Source organism: Seriola dumerili, unplaced genomic scaffold (assembly GCF_002260705.1).
Source record: "Seriola dumerili isolate Sdu_G_001 unplaced genomic scaffold, Sdu_1.0 BDQW01002927.1, whole genome shotgun sequence".
Lineage (NCBI taxonomy): Eukaryota > Metazoa > Chordata > Actinopteri > Carangiformes > Carangidae > Seriola > Seriola dumerili.
The window spans coordinates 75,558-91,871 of NW_019177182.1; the positions used below are offsets into that span (position 1 = coordinate 75,558).

Below are 16,314 nucleotides of genomic sequence, written 5' to 3' on the forward strand. Positions count from 1 at the left end.
GCTCTAAATCATTTATGTTTGTGCTGCTGGGAACACGAAGAAGATAAACCGATGACCTGACACAGAGATAAAGTACATCTCCTGACCCTGAATTTAAAGGTTCAACAGACAGGGAGAAATTACCCATCATCCTGTGCAGTACTGGCTGCTACATATGTCACTTCCTGTCACAACAGAAGAAGCTGATCAATACTTTGACTTATGTGGATGTATATGTTTATGTATGTGTGTATATATATATGAAGGTATATATGAATATGTATATAATTTTATTGCTTTTTTTCTTTATTTCATTATTAGATTTATTCTATTAATTTGATTAATAATTATATTGTATTTTATTTTATTAATATTATTATTGACATTTAATTCCTTTGATAATTGTGCTTTGACACATTGATTCTCTGCTTGTCTTCATGTTAGTCTGAATCTTTATTGTGTGTGTGTGTGTGTGTGTGTGTGTGTGTGTGTGTGTGTGTGTGTGTGTGTGTTGTGTTCCAAGTCCAAAACTGGTACGGGTGACGACCTGTTAATGACCTGACCTGTCAATCAAACAGCAGTAACTGCACCTGCCTGGGGCGTCACCAACACTACAGGCAGTAAACCTGTCAGGTAATCTACTTTTATCTGTCCCCGCCCCCTGCTCTCACCTGACAGGTACAACACAAACAGGTGAGGAGACTGGAGACACAAACACATGGAATATTTGTAACTCTGGAATATCTATAACTGTGAATAATAATCAGTTAAAAGTTGATTATTAATAATCAACATGTAATAAACAGTTTACAACAGATGGATTGAGAACAAACGTCAGCTGATTGTTTGATTTTATTTTTTACAATGAAAATAAACAACATGAAAATTCATTTTCAGTCTGGATTTACATCTGATCAATAACAATTTTAAAATGACTGAAAAACAAGATCTGGTTAAATGTTGCTGAGATCAAACCCTTTAACATCTGTGACCTGATCCAGACCTGAGACTGGATTCATATATCCGTCTCTGCTGAGTCACTCCAGTTTAATCTGGTCCAATGTCTGATGAAGAAAATCCTGATCAATAATCACTAATAATAACAAAAACAACGTTTAGAAAATTTAAGTTTGGTTGATTGTGAGTTAAAAAAGAAATTTTGTCATTTTCGAAAAGACATTTAATGAACTAATTGAATTTAATCGAATTTAATTGGCGACTCTTTGAAAAATATTTTATTATTATCATTTCTTTTATGTGTCACATCAAAAATAAAATGGAATATTTTTAATGCTTAGAAAATGACTGAGTTTGGTTGGTGGTGCAGCTGAAAACATTTAGTCAGCCAATCACATCCCTGCTGTCATGGCTCTGGAGCAGCTGAGCCAATCACAGAGACAGATGATGACAATGAGTCATCAGTGTGAACACACAGTTTAACAGTTATGGTAGAGATGAAAGTGATGTTATTGTGATGTCATCAATCTGATGCTTTATAACATTTGTAGGAAAAATTTGATTCGACGGTTTTAGCTCAACACACTTCAATCGTTGTCCCCACCTGGTTCATCACTTTTCAGTGTCCCCTGGAAACAGCTCATGTGTTTTCTTCAGTTACAGTGTTGAGCTCTCCGGGCCACCATAGACGTTTGCTATTCATTGTGAATGAGACCTGAAAGGCTCAACTTTATTCAAATCTCGTTTGACACAGACGCGGGTGACGGCCTGAAGAGAGCCAATCAAGATTGTCCTGATTCCAGCGGGAACAGAAACACAGAGTTGGTTTATCTTGAACTTTGTGAACTTTAAACAAAGAGGAGGGAAAACTGACGACATCTCTACGACAAGTCTTTAACGAGTTCCCCAGACAGAAAAACAGGAAAAATGAATCACAACACTGTCAGCTGTTCAATCAGAGCAGAGGATCACATGACTGCACCCAGACGTCCCTTCATGTCTGTTCAGGACGGACGTTTGAATAAAGGTTTGTCCTCAGAGTGACGAGGACGCTGTTCGTCTCGTCAGAAACATGAAATCAGTTTGCTCTCAAATGTTCACCTTTCATTTGTTATAAACTAAAAGTGAGAAACAGATTCTGATTGGACGAGACGATCAGGAGAGCTGGTAGATGTTCTTCATCATCAGCTCCTTCTCCTCCTCTTCATCATCTCGGAGCTCTGAGAAGATCAGGGCAGGAGTACAGTCAGGTTTACAGGTAAACTGTCTCTTAGCAACAACTGATGTCATCCTGGGTTATTACCTCTCTGCTCCCGCTCTTCTTCTTCTCCTCTCTTCAGTGTTTCTCCTCCTCCTATGACCTCCTCCTCCTCCTCTTCCTCTCTGCACTCATCAATGTTCCTGTACGTCGACTGTTGAGAGAAGAAGAGAGACGATGTGTTCAGGTACCAACGGTTGAACTCACTTCTACTGTGGGTTTAAAACAGCAGCCTGCCAGTCAGAGCTGAGGGCACCAAAACCCTCAGTTCTCTGATTGGGCCTCACCTGATGGGTGTGACGTGGCGATGTGTCATTGGCGGAGGGGAGGAGCCCATTGACGAGCTGACCAATGGTTTTGAAGGTTGGTCTGTCGGTGGGCTCCAGACTCCAGCAGAGAGTCATCAGCTGATACCTGTGAGGACAGGTGTGTTATATTCAACACAACTTTATTAACACCGACATGAACCTGTCTGTCCACTTACATCTCTGCTGGAGCAAAGTCTGGCCGAGCCATGTGACCGCCATCCATGATCATCTTGTAGAAGTTGGTATCCACGGCAACATTGGGATACGGACTCTTACCTGAGCAGGTAAACACAGAGACAGTCAGAGGTGAGAAACATCCCAATCAAGACATTTGAATTAATCAGAACATTATGTCATGCTGATGTTGTCTCCATGGTAACACATAGAAGAATAAACCTGAAACATTTCTACCTGATAACTAGGACCACAGAAGTGTTTAATGCCACAATCAATAATCAATATTTATCAAGATCAGAGCTGTAATGTTACTGGATGTCGAGTGTTGCCATGGTTACCCAGAGAGAAGATCTCCCACAGTAAGACTCCATACGACCAGACGTCACTCTGCACAGTGTAAACACACTGAAAGATGCTCTCAGGAGCCATCCACTTCACCGGGAGGCGGGCCTTTCAAAATAAAACACACAGAAATGTGTCTTATTTTGTCAACAGTGAGTTTTGTCAACGGAGTGATGAACATTTAGTACCCTGCAGACGTCTGAACAGGTAACAGTGTTGTTGTTGTTTACTCTGACAGGCAACAGTGTTGCTGTTTACTCTAACAGATAACAGTGGTGTTGTTGTTTACTCTGACAGGTAACAGTGTTGTTGTTTACTCTGACAGGTAACAGTGTTGTTATTTACTCTAACAGGTAACAGTGTTGTTGTTTATTCTAACAGGTAAGAGTGTTGTTGTTTACTCTGACAGGTAACAGTGTTGTTGTTTACTCTGACAGGTAACAGTGTTGTTGTTTACTCTAACAGGTAACAGTGTTGTTGTTTACTCTAACAGGTAACAGTGTTGTTGTTTACTCTAACAGGTAACAGTGTAGCATTGGAACACTGACGTTTCCTTGAACGATGTAGCTGTCGTCGTTGCGAATGTCTCGAGCCAAACCAAAGTCACAGATCTTTGTAACGCGACGATCAGTCAGCAGGACGTTTCTTGCCGCCACGTCTCTGTGGATACACTGAAAGAGAGGCAGACAGGTGACAGACAGGTGACAGAGAGAGACTGTTGCAAAAAATTTTACTGCTGATATAATAAGAACATTCAGCATGTTACTGTACATGTGCTGGTATTTTGATGACGGCCATTTTTAATTTTATACCATCGTAGGGAGGACTTTTCTACATTGTGAGAATTTTGGTTGGTCCTTATTACTTGAAAGGAATGTTTGAAGGGACCTGGTTTTAATGCTTGGGTTCAGATCAGGTGTCCGGGGCCTGGGAATGCATTTTATCAATGAGAATTGTCACAAGTATAGACAAATGCGTTTGTGTTTTCTTACATTTCTGGTGGACAGGAAGTCCAGACCCTGAGCCACCTGGTACGAAAACCTCATGAGGTCACTGACAGATAGGCTGTCTGTCTGTACACCTGAGAGACAGACAGGGAATTAGACAGGTCTGACCTCACAGAGACAGAAACTGTGGGTGTGTTCAGGTGTGCTCAGGTGAGTTCAGGTTGGTACCCTGGTGTGTTTGTCCTGGGTTGAGAACTGGCAGCATCTCCTGATACTCTGAACAGCACGAGATCCCACTGTCACTGAAACACAAATGATTGGATATCAGAATCAGCCAGAAGCCACACAGCTGATGACGAAGCATGAATGAAACAGCTGCTGTCAATCATCTGATGTTAGTGTGACCTCAGAGCTCTGCCTGAACTAACGTCTCAGAAGAAGTTTTAGATATAATAAATAAAATGATGTATTGTGCAAATCTTGATTACTTTCAGGAGCAGATCAGTCTTTATCACTGTCATTCTATTTATAACAGGGCGGCTGTGACTCAGGAAGTAAAGCGGGTCGTCCACTAATTAGAAGGTCATGGTTCAATCCCCAGCTCCTCCAGTCCGTCTTTGGGCAAGATGCTGAACCCCACTTTGAGGGTTTCTTTTGCATCAGTGTGTGACTGTGATGTATGAATGTGTGTGTGAATGGGCGAATGGCAAGTATTGTAAAGCGTGGTCAGTAAGACTAGAAAAGCGCTGTATAAGTGCTAGTCCATTTACCATATGTCATGGTGTCAGCCTGGAGGCGCCAGGTTTTTGGTTTTTTTGGACTTTCTTGGTTGGGTTTTCTGTGTTTTGGATTTCTGTTCTGGGTTTTGAGAGTTTCTGGTTTGGGTGTTTCTGGTGTTTAGTTTAGTCTTCCCTGTCTTGTGCTCTGTTTCCCCGTGCACTTCCTGTTTTGTTTTGATAGTCATATCACCTCAGTGTCTGAGTTCTAGCTTTACTTCTTTTTGTTAATCATCCCTGATGTGTCCCACCTGTGTCTGCTTCCCCACCTGTTCTCCATTGTTAATCAGTTCCTTTTAAAGAGCCCTTGTTCTGTCTTGTCTTTGTGGGATCATTGTTTGTTGGTTGTGAGGTTTAATGTGTGTTTCAGCGACTCATGTTTGGACTTTGGTTTTTTTTGGAATAAATTCTTTGACACTGCTACCTTCTCTGCATTTGGGTCCACCCCTTACTCCTACTTACCTCAAGCGCATGACACCATAACAATATTATTTCTGTATATTTTTGGGTTTATCAATTGCTCTCATCAATTTGGATCAATTTTCTTATTATGTTATCACATTATGAATTATGTCTAATCATGGTGTTCTTCAATGATTCTTTCTTGTTCTTTTGTTCTCTTTATTAATGTTTCAGTCTCTGCATTTCATCTGTTTGTGTTACTCTTTGCTGATGACACAGTCTTTAACACACACACTTATTTCTCAGGCACATTGTGAATTTAATTTAGAATTTCAAAATAGTTCAGATCAAACAAATGTCTTTAAATGTTATTAAATCTGATTTCTGACAAAACCCAAGTTCTTGTTGTGAAGGACTTTTTCCAGTTGATGCTTTAATTGTAATGAACTTGATCTCAGGTCTAACTGATCTGGATCAGTTATTTCAAACCTCCTGAGTCTGCTGTTCTGGGCGGCCATGTTCTTATAGAAAGCCTCCTCCTCGACTTCATCCACACTCAAAATGGACGTCATGAAGTCCTGAGCGTGAGCCCGCAGGAAGTTCAGCAGGTCACCATGGCTACAGTACTCTGTGATCATCAGCATGGGACCTGGTGGGGGTGGGAGAGTGGGTTAGATGTCAGTCAGTCTGCTGTGTCTTCACTGAAAAGGCTGGAGGGACACTGTCCTACAATACACTGCAAAAAGGAAAATATCAGGATACGTTTTGGTTTCTCTTAAAAACACTTAAGAGCAGTGACATGCTGCAATTAATTATTTTTCATTACTGATAAATTCTGAGTATTTTCTCATCAACCAATCAGTTGTCTTATCTATGGGTGGGGGCAGTTTGTCACACAGCTGATGTATAGACAAACACACTCACACCTGCATATGTTTGGACTGTGGGACAAAGCTGGAGAACCCGGAGGGAACCTACACAGGAGAACATATGAACTCCAAACAGAACAGTTCCGGACAGCAGGTTTGAACCCAGAATCTTCTCCCTGTGAGGCGACAGTGCTATCCACTGCACCACTTTACACTTTCTGACTTCCTGTCTGTGGTTCTCAACCCTTCGCCCATTGGTTGGTCCTGAAGACGTTAGATCTTTAAACAGACAAACTTTAACTTTTAAAGAGGCTCAGTGATTCACTAAAACAGCTCCTTGCTGTAGTTTTCATCAAACAGGAGGAAATAGTGATGTTGTTGGGAACTATTTTTAGCAGCGTATTAATCTACATTTGTATTTTCAGCAGTAAATAGTCACATTGATCTGTTTGTGGCATGCCTTTACTTTTATTCTGATATCTAATGATTAAAACAGTCATCACCTCCTCGAGTGCAGGCTCCCAGCAGGTTGACGATGTTGTCATGGTAACCAAGATGGCTGAGAATCTTCAGCTCTGACATCAGAGCTTCACGTTCCTCTGAGTGAGCACTCGCTGTTCATGAACAGACCAGATTATCTCATTACAACAGTGGAGTGTCACACACATAACAATAATAATGATGATGATGATGATGATGATGATGTTTATGAAGGTTTGTGGACTTACGTTTCAGCATCTTGACGGCGACTCTAGTGACGTTGTTGTCAGTTCCCAGACCGTATGCTGTTGCCTCGACGACCTTCCCAAATGCTCCCGAACCCAAAACAGCACCTGATACGAGAGAGGTCAAAGGTCGAGGACTAAACCACAGAGAACAGAGTGACTACACCTGGACAACAGAGTGGAGTTCACAACTCTCAGCTGTTAGAAACAGGAACACTATCAGTGTCTACACTGACTTTTATTTTGAAACATCCCTCTGCTTTGGCGTTTTGACAGATTTTGGTTTTGAATCAGACGGCTTTGTACCAAGGCGGAGTTTGTCTCGTGGAAACTCCCACTTGTGGTTGTACGGCAACTGGGTGGGGTCAACAAAGGTGTAGTTATTTCCGTCTGTGCTCTCGATGATCTTCCAGCGTATCTCATACTTGGGTTTCTGGTAGAAGAAGAAGAGTCGAAACGTCATGGGAATGATTTCAGGTAGGGTGTGCAGGTTGTGAATGAAGCAGTGAATAAGTGACTCTGTCAGGACAAACATCACTCTTGTACCTCCATTCATAGGCTCCACCTACAGAGTCTTCTACAGTAGAACTGTAAACCCTGACAACAGACCTGGAGTCAGTCGTTAACCAGAAGGCTGAACTCTGCAGCTGATGCACTTCCAGTAGAAATAAGAAGGCAATCAACTCCCTGTAACATTCCTCCAGACTCAACATTGACCTCTCTGACTCTGCAGTGGTTGGATCTATCTTTGTTCAATCAACAACAAGAACTGAGCAAGGCTGCACCTATGTGTCTTATTAACATGAACATTTGTGTGTACACACTAAAAAATGCTCAGTTATTTTAATAACCCAACTGCTTGGTTATAGGTTGGGAAGGTTTGACCTAACATTAGGTTAAATACAGTGACATTAGGTTACGCTGCATCATTCAAGTCCGTCATTTTTATGCATTTTAAGCTAAAAAAAGAAAGACTTGGTTAACTTGATATATTTTGATTGTACCAATAAAAGAACAGCTGGGACATCATGTGCTTGTTTCATCCTTTCATCATTTATATCAATTTTACTTTAATTTTACATTAGCAGCAGAAATTAGAAGAAGCAGACATTAATAAGTCGATAGTGATAACATAGAGTTTGGGTTGTTTTTTTTCAGCCCAACTTTTTGTAGCTTTACTTCAACTACATGGTCATTTTCACACATTTCTGGGTGGAGAACAAACCTATAACCCAACATGCTGCTTTCTGACCCAGAACTGAGTTATCATAGTAATCACAGTAACCACAATAACCCAGACTGTTCAGACAGTTTTCATTCAAACCCAATAAGTCCATATGATGATGACAACACGTACCTGTCTCCACTGGTAAAAGACAAACAATAGCAATAGGAGGAGGACGGCAGCAGCGCTCAGAGCTCCAATCAGAGCCGGAGTGAAGAACATTTGAGGTTCTCCTATAGAACCTAAGAGCACAGGAAGACATGTTCAGTAAAGATGATCTACACCTGTCACAGATACAAAACCACAAAGTGCTTCAGGTGTTCATACTCTGAGACTTCCAGGGTCTGAAGACATCACGAGACTTTCCCATCTTATTGGAGGCAACACACTCGACAGTGACATCATCACCAGCTGACAGAGGGAAGTGTTTCCTCACCTCTTCCTCCTCTTGCTCCTGTGAGGTCACATTAGCTGGAGACACCTGATAGGTGGAGACATCTCCACACCTGCAGAAGAGGTGACAGTGTTTTATCTGTTCTGTAAACTCATTTTGAATGCACATATTGGAATGTCCCGTTGGAGTCACAGGAAAATGATAAAAGCAAGGACCCTGAACTTGATAGAATGGTTGAATCTACCACAGACTACATTAACTTCTGTTTGGATGCTGTAGTACCAGCAAAGACTGTACCCTGCTTTTCAAACAAAAAACCCTGGATCACCAGTAACATCAAGACCCTCCTCAAACAGAAAAAGGAGGCCTTCAGGGAAGGAGACAGGGAGAAGCTCAGGTGTGTGCAACATGAGCTGAAGAGGAGATTAAAGCAGGCGAAGGAGGACTAGAAAAAGAAAGTAGAGAGGAAGCTGCAGCACAACAACACCAGAGAGGTGTGGAAGGGGATGAGGACCATCACTGGCTATAAAGAGAAGAACAGCCAAGCAACATCAGGTGATGTGGACAAGGCCAATGAGTCCAACCTGTGTGTGACACAGCCTCACCTGTTCTCTCTCCCACTGCTTCAGCTGCAGCTTCTCCTACAGCATCTCCTCCACAACCTGACATTGCAGCTGCAACTCCCTCCACACTAGGGTCAAGTCTCCTGACCTTTACAGCGGAGGAGGTGAGGGTGGAGCTCAGGAGGCTCAGAGCTCAGAGACAGTGATGAGCAGCACTGGGACTCCACCGGGGACTGTTCTGACTCGGTTCCTGTTCACCCTGTATATGGCCAACTTGAAATTCAACTCTGAGTCCTGCCACATCCAGAAATACTCAGATGACACAGCTATTTCGGCGTGTATCAGGAACAGGCAGGAAGAGGAGTACAGGGCACTGACGATGGCCTTCAGTGAATGGAGCAACAAGAACTGCCTCCTTCTGAACAGCTCCAAGACCAAGGAGATGGTCATGGACTTTCGGAGGTCTAGGCCCTTCAGCCAGTCAACATTCGAGGGAAGGACATTGAGGTGCTGCACTCTTATAAATACCTAGGTGTGCACCTGGACAGTAAACTGGACTGGTCCCTGAACACGGATGCCATCTACCTGAAGGGGTGGAGCCGGCTCTTTTTCCTCAGGAGGCTCAGGTCCTTTGATGTCTGCAGTGAAATGCTGCATGTTTTATCAGTCAGTGGTGGCCAGTGAACTCTTTTATGCTGCAGTCTGCTGGGGAAGCAGCATGTCAGACATGAACACAAAGGCTGAGTCTGTGCTGCAGGAGTCTGGACTCATTCTTTTAGACAACATCAACCATCCTCTCCACAACATTCTGGCAGGACAGAGAAGCAGCTACAGCTGCAGCAAACGTCTCATCTCACTGCAGAACAGAGAGGTTCAGGAGATCCTTTGTTCCCACTGCCATCAGGCTATACAACACCTCAGCCAAAAGAAGTGGACTGATCTAATTATTATTGTTTATTTATTATTATTGTTTATTTATTATTAACTGTTTTTATTATTATTATTATTATCAACAATGAGCTAATGGACACATGAATTTCACCTAGGAGATAAATAAAGTATCTATCTATCTATCTATCTTGTGTTTTTGTTATTTGACTCTGTAGTTGAATCAGTTACTTTAATTTATGTTTAAAGAAACAAAGAACATAACTCAGTTAAAAATGACAAAACTACATCTTCATAACAGAAATGTGTTTGTGTCATATATTGTGAGTTGATATCACAAGTTCATGTAACTATTTCTATTAGCTACATGTATTTTTCCTCTAGCGCCACCCTCAGGGCAAACTTTATATGTTCAGGTTCACAGCACTTTACACTGTCAATCTGTGTGGTACATACGTGTCTTGGACTCCAGCACAGGTGTACCAGAGGATTGTGGGTCGTGGATATCCAGAGCTGATGCAAGTCAGGGTGTCATTCTGCAGAATGACCTCAACACTCGGAGAACCTGAGAGAAGAAACTTTATTTTATATATTTATTGACTACATAGGATAAATACAACAAGATATACAGATAGCTAAACATTTATAGATCATGTAATAACTAGAAGAGAAAAGGAAAACTTCTGCAGTGAGGAAAAGGAGTAATAAAGTTTGTTACGGAAGATTCGTAGATCGACGTTCTGCAAGCCGCTGAAGAACGAGTTTGAGAAATGAAACGAGTATCGACCTTGATCCTCCTTACGGACCCGCCGCAGCAGCAGGCTCGCCTCCGACCTGAATCATGAAGAATACCACCTTAACAACCCTTAGCACCTACAATACCACCTTAACAACCCTTAACAATACCACTTTAACAAACTTAAACACCCACAGTATCACCTTAACAATCCTTAGCACCAACAATACCACCAACCTTAACACCAAAATGAACACCTTAACAAACCATAACACTTTAAAACCAACACCACCACCGCAGCAACACCTGTAACACCACCTTAAAAAACCTTAAAGTTGTATTTTTGATGCACCTGGTCTCTGTCCAACCTGCTGTAGAAATCTGATAATGTTTGCCTGTAGTAGCTGCTAGCACAGTTAGCGTGCTAGTCTGTAGTTGTTAGCATGCTAACCTGTAGCCATTAGCAGTGTAGCTCTCATGGTACACTGTGTTGTTCTTGCTGTTGGTGTGTGTTGGTGTCATCCAGTCCTGGTTGCTGATTGGAGGATACGCCTCCATCACAAATGTTAGCGTCACATCTTGGCCTTCATACACTTCCACTCTGCTACTGCCACTAATATTAGCACTGCTAGCACCATCTGTCCTTTTGGGGTTAACATAAGCAATCATTTCACGATTCACTTGCGGTGAAGCATGGCTAATGTTAGCATCTGGCTCTCGTTGCACATCCACTGGCATGATGCTAACATTAGCAAACAGGTACTTGACGTCTGTGGACTTGGTGTTAGCATTAGCATGCCGTGTTGGCTGCAGATAGATCCTCAGGTAAGGATGATCTAGTGAGGAAGAGGAGAAAGTAAATGCCACTGAATCTGTCCATGTTTATGCTCCAGGTATTATCTCTCTACAAGTTACAGACACTATGATGAAAAGGTATTATCTTTTGTCTGTTTTATGATCTTGTTCCATGGTAATTTTGTTCTGTACTCTCTCTATATTTCTCCCATGAATTACATTCTTGTTCCCCAAAGTTATTATTGTTCTATCTCTGTTTATTTATAATCTTGTCTTTCAACCAAATATTCTTACCCAGAACTCTGAGCTGTGTGGTTGCCGTGGCGACTCCATCTTCGTTGGTGGCGGTACACGTGTATGGTCCACTGTGTTTCAGACTGACAGCAGAGACAGTCAGAGTGCCATTGATGTACAGGCGGTGGTTGCTATAGTGACGGCTGAGAGTCATGTTCAGTGCCTGAAATAAACCATTGACAACCATTGACATCAAAAGAGTTTGTCAGGACTACAGACACACAGGTGACCTTTGACCTCTCACCTGTATGTTTGGGTGTGTCCAGGTGAGATAGTAGAGGTGGGAGGGGTTACTAGTCAAACAGGTGACCTCAAACTTTTCTCCTTCCAGGCAGACGAATTTATCCTGACTGACAGAAAGGGTGGGAGGACGCAGCCCTTCAGACAGATAGGTAGACAGACAGGTGTGAAGTCAGGTGGAGAGACCAATAGAACAGACAGGTTTACAGACAGACAGGTATACAGACAGACAGACAGGTATATGGACAGACAGGTATATAGACAGACAGACAGGTGTACAGACAGACAGGTATACAGACAGATAGACAGACAGACAGACAGACAGGTGTACAGACAGACAGACAGACAGACAGACAGGTATACAGACAGACAGGTGTACAGACAGACAGGTCTTACTGGGGACCACCATCAGGTTGACACATTTGGATCTGAACTGCTTCCCATCCCTCCAGCCTGAACACACATAGCGGCCGTTGAACGACCTCTGCAGGTCTCGGATTAGGGCCCCTCTGTGGGGGTCAAAGGTCACATTCATGCCCTGGGGGAGGCCCCCCTCCCTGCTCTCCGATTGGAGGGTGAGATTTTTCACAGATGGGTCAGTCAGCAGACACTTGAACAGGAAGTCCTGTCCTTCTTTGGCATCAGGGTCTCTGCGAGGAGTGACGAACACACTGGATGGGTCGGTTGGGTCTGAGAGAGAGAGAGCGAAAGGTGAGTAATCATCTACCTGTGATCACCTTAAGGTGAAACAGAAACCAGAGCAACCAAATATTAGAGGAATTACAAACTTGTGAAATAGTTTGTGGTTTGGACTCTGGCAGGTGTGAGGCATCAGCTGATCTTACCTTTGATGTACAGGTGGATCCAGGTGTCCAGGTGTTCCAGGCCCTGGGTGGTGTACCCACAGCGGAATGTTCCAGTGTGTCGAGGGACTGAGCTGTTGACTTCCACCGGGTTGGGCAGTTTGTCCTGGTACAGCAGACAAAATGCAGTGCTAGACCAGCGGATCGAACCATTGCCATGGCAACTGATGGTGAAGGCGGAGCCGGCAGTCAGAACCATCTCGGTTTGATTTGGCAAAAAGTCAGAGTTCAGATGGATCGATGGAGCAGCAGGAGGATCTGACACAAAGGAACGGTAATGTGATAGATGCACAACAACACTGAAACACATCTGGAACACTAACAACGACAAAGCACCAAATGCTCAGGACGCTGTAACACAGACAGACACGGCCACTGGATGGATGATAGAGTTGGATGGATGCATGACTTTATTTAAGGATCATTCAAAGTTAAAAATCATTGACATCACATTTGATTTACAGCAAAATGAAATGAGTGAATGAAATAACAATCAAGCTGAGCTGTTTCTGAGTTTCTGATTGGCTGCTACAATTTCAGCAACTGATAATAAATGGAAAAGTGATGTGAGTCATCAACTCTGAGATTCCTGTTAGAAACAACGTCCTACTTCATCTCAGAAAAACAGATCATAAGCCAATAAGAACCTTGATTATCAATGTGTTTACTGATACACAACATCATTCTCACTGATTTACCCACAACAGGTTTGCTCCTGGTTAAAAGGTTAATAACAAACAATTTCATTGGTTAACTGGTGTAAAACATGAAAATCACTGGCTAGTAGTATAATTACAGATTAACCTTATTGGCTGGTTTAGAACACATTTCACCGTCATTACAAACATGATTTCATTGGCTGCCTGTAAAGGATCAGAGGATCTCATTGGCTGGCAGCAGCAGGTTTCTTGGTGATGTCCTGCAGGTGGGTTGCGATTCGGGATGTCTGCAGCAGTAAAGCCTGATGGTTTTCAACCAGCAAACTCTGGTGACGTGCCACGTTCTGCAGATCCTGGATCTGCTGGGAGCCCTGAGGACACAGCAACACACCCAGGTTAGTTTAGACAAAGTGGGTCTGATGAAATTGCATCAAGTCACCAGATAATGAGGTAATGAATCTGAATAACAAGATCACCTTGTTCTTCAGTTTCTCTGAAGAACAGTTCCAGCATTTCAAAAACTTGACCACTCTGGCCAGGGTGATAATTAATTACTTAAATATAAATAAACTGACTAAAAACATTTTAACATTTTTATTATCTGATTTACACTAAATCCTAGATAAACCAAACTAAACTAAACCATAGATAAACTAAACTAAAGCTCAGATAAACTAAATTAAACCTCTAATAAACGAAACCTCTAATAAACTAAACTAAACCGTAGATAAACCAAACTAAATTAAACTAAACAAAACCAAACTAAACTAAACTAAACTAAACTAACCTAAACTAAACTAAACTAAACTAAGACAAACTAAACTTAACCTCAAATAAAGTAAATGAAACCCCAAACTAGCTGAACTAAACGTCACATAAACTAAACTAAATTAAACCTCAGATAAACTAAACTAAACTTGACTTACCTGAGTTCCCAACATGCCAAGCAGTTGGACCACCTGGACCTGATGTCTGGCAACCTCTTTCTGGGTCAGGACCAGCTGTGTCAGCAGATCCAGGACCTTCTTCCTCCACAGTGCCTCTGGTTGCTGATCCTGGACCAGCTCCAACAGCTCAGGGGCGTGGCTCGTATCGGTGGCTTCATCATCCGATTGGGCAGGATACTGTGCCACGCCCATCGTCATATCGGCAGGGGGGTTGTCATGGTGATCACCTGCAGTGAAGACGACTGAAGTCAAAACTTCAGGTTTTTACACGACACACAGAGGAATTATGTTCCTGTGATTTTCACAATAAAGGTCCTGTTATATTAAGAGTTAATGACAGGGCGTTTAGAGGTTTTAGACAGGTGTCTCAGACAATGACCGAGATCACATGACACGACAGGCATGTTTTCAGTCAGGTTAGCGACATCGCTTTATGGATAGTAACACCGCTCAGTCCAGACAGAAATGTCTCAACAACTATTGGATGGGATACAGCAGGAAACTCAAGGAGACAATTTGATAATACTACAGACAGAACAGACCAGAACAGACGGAACAGAAGAGACGAAACAGAACAGAACAGAACAGAACAGAACAGAACAGAATAAACAGAACAAACAGAACAGACGGAACAGACGGAACAGACGGAACAGATAGAACAGACGGAACAGAAAGAACAGAAAGAACAGACAGTCAGTTAAATGTGTGTCTGAAACAGGAACAAACCTGTCAGATCACGGATCAATCACAGATCACTCACAGATCAATCACAGTGTGAACAGGAGGAATCATTATCAAACACCTCTTGACAAGGACGTCAGAGTGGGATTAGAAATCTGAGCCTCTGTTCTTTTACAGTTTTAGGATTCTCTGATCAGATGAGGTTCAGGTGTTCATAATGCGTGCGACTGATCAGTCACTGCACTTATCAATACGTGGATACAAATATTATCAACAGACAGATGAAGAGATTTGTTGTGAAGCTTCATGTGACAGTTGAAGATTCTCGTCATCGAGTTTCACAATCTGAAAAAAACAAGAAGTGAAACCCTGCGTGTGCGTGTGTGTGTGCATGTGTGTGTGTGTGTGTGCGTGTGTGTGTGTGTGTGTGCGTGTGTGTGTGTGTGTGTGCGTGTGTGTGTGTGTGTGTGTGTGTGAGCTGTCATCAGTTACACCACAATCCTCCACTCCATCAAACCTATTTTACTATGAATCCTCAGTAAATTCTCATGTTTACATTGTGGTCAGCATGCCGACAAAGGGCCGACAAAGAGCCGACAAAGGGCTGACCAGGACCCGCTAAAGACAGAGCAGTCTGTATACATGGGGTCCTACATGGGGGCAAAGGTCAGTGGGTCCTCATAAGAATACAAAGACAAACACAAGTGCGTGTGTGCACCTCAGATTAGAAAGTAAAAAAGACTCAATAAAACATGGAAGTAAAACCTCAGCTTCTAAAATAAGAGCTGTATAATGAACTGGCCCTTCCTGAGGTATGCTGGGAAACACTGAGGTGTGTCACTCTTAGCTTTTAAACCACTTAATGATGAAGACGTTGTGTAAGTGTTTCTGACAGTGAGTCAGAGTTTCACATCCACACAGTTTATCATCCACTCATGTTAAAGCCACATAGAAATATAATTGTTGGGTCCGAGCTCTACCTCATGAGCTGGACACCAAAGATGTTGAATTTCGGTTGTCTATGAATTTATTGGCTATCATAAATTCAAATATAAAATATTAATATTAGAAATATTAATGGTAAACTAGAAAATTCCAGGGAAATTTTGAGTGCCACGGGGGCTACTGCCGGGATGAGTACATGATTTATTTCCAGTGTTCAAAAGTCACCCTGATCATATTCTGGTTTTGAGAAATGTCTTGATATAAAAGACTCTGATATAAAACAATGTCACATCCCTCCATCATGTATTATGTGGGAAATATCTCATATTCTGTGTTGTTTTTTT

The 16,314-nt window shown here is 42.3% G+C and overlaps 1 protein-coding gene across 1 annotated transcript; it reads right to left on the reverse strand.

Annotated features, from left to right (window-relative positions):
- Positions 1-813: 813 nt before the first annotated feature.
- On the reverse strand, positions 814-12,992 carry LOC111239498 (macrophage colony-stimulating factor 1 receptor 2-like). Its single transcript, XM_022769388.1, has 21 exons — positions 12,721-12,992; positions 12,272-12,565; positions 11,880-12,013; positions 11,636-11,798; positions 10,998-11,382; positions 10,529-10,644; positions 10,267-10,375; positions 8,293-8,471; positions 8,098-8,207; positions 7,047-7,173; positions 6,744-6,848; positions 6,519-6,629; positions 5,636-5,795; positions 4,197-4,270; positions 4,014-4,102; positions 3,570-3,692; positions 3,018-3,129; positions 2,679-2,778; positions 2,482-2,608; positions 2,240-2,348; positions 814-2,156 (listed from the first exon to the last, which is right to left on the reverse strand). Exons 1-21 carry the CDS (start codon positions 12,935-12,937, stop codon positions 2,092-2,094), a joined length of 3,009 nt encoding a protein of 1,002 aa, XP_022625109.1. The 5' UTR covers positions 12,938-12,992; the 3' UTR covers positions 814-2,091.
- Positions 12,993-16,314: the final 3,322 nt, after the last annotated feature.

Bases quoted from the DNA above. Each gene is read 5' to 3' on its own strand.
- LOC111239498 (XM_022769388.1), bottom strand. From the start codon at position 12,937: ATGGTTCTGACTGCCGGCTCCGCCTTCACCATCAGTTGCCATGGCAAT. The intron at 10,645-10,997 runs GTTAGCATGCTA...TTCATGATTCAG, and splicing joins TACACTGCTAATGGCTACAG to GTCGGAGGCGAGCCTGCTGC. The intron at 4,103-4,196 runs GTACCAACCTGA...TCTGTCTCTCAG, and splicing joins CCCAGGACAAACACACCAGG to GTGTACAGACAGACAGCCTA.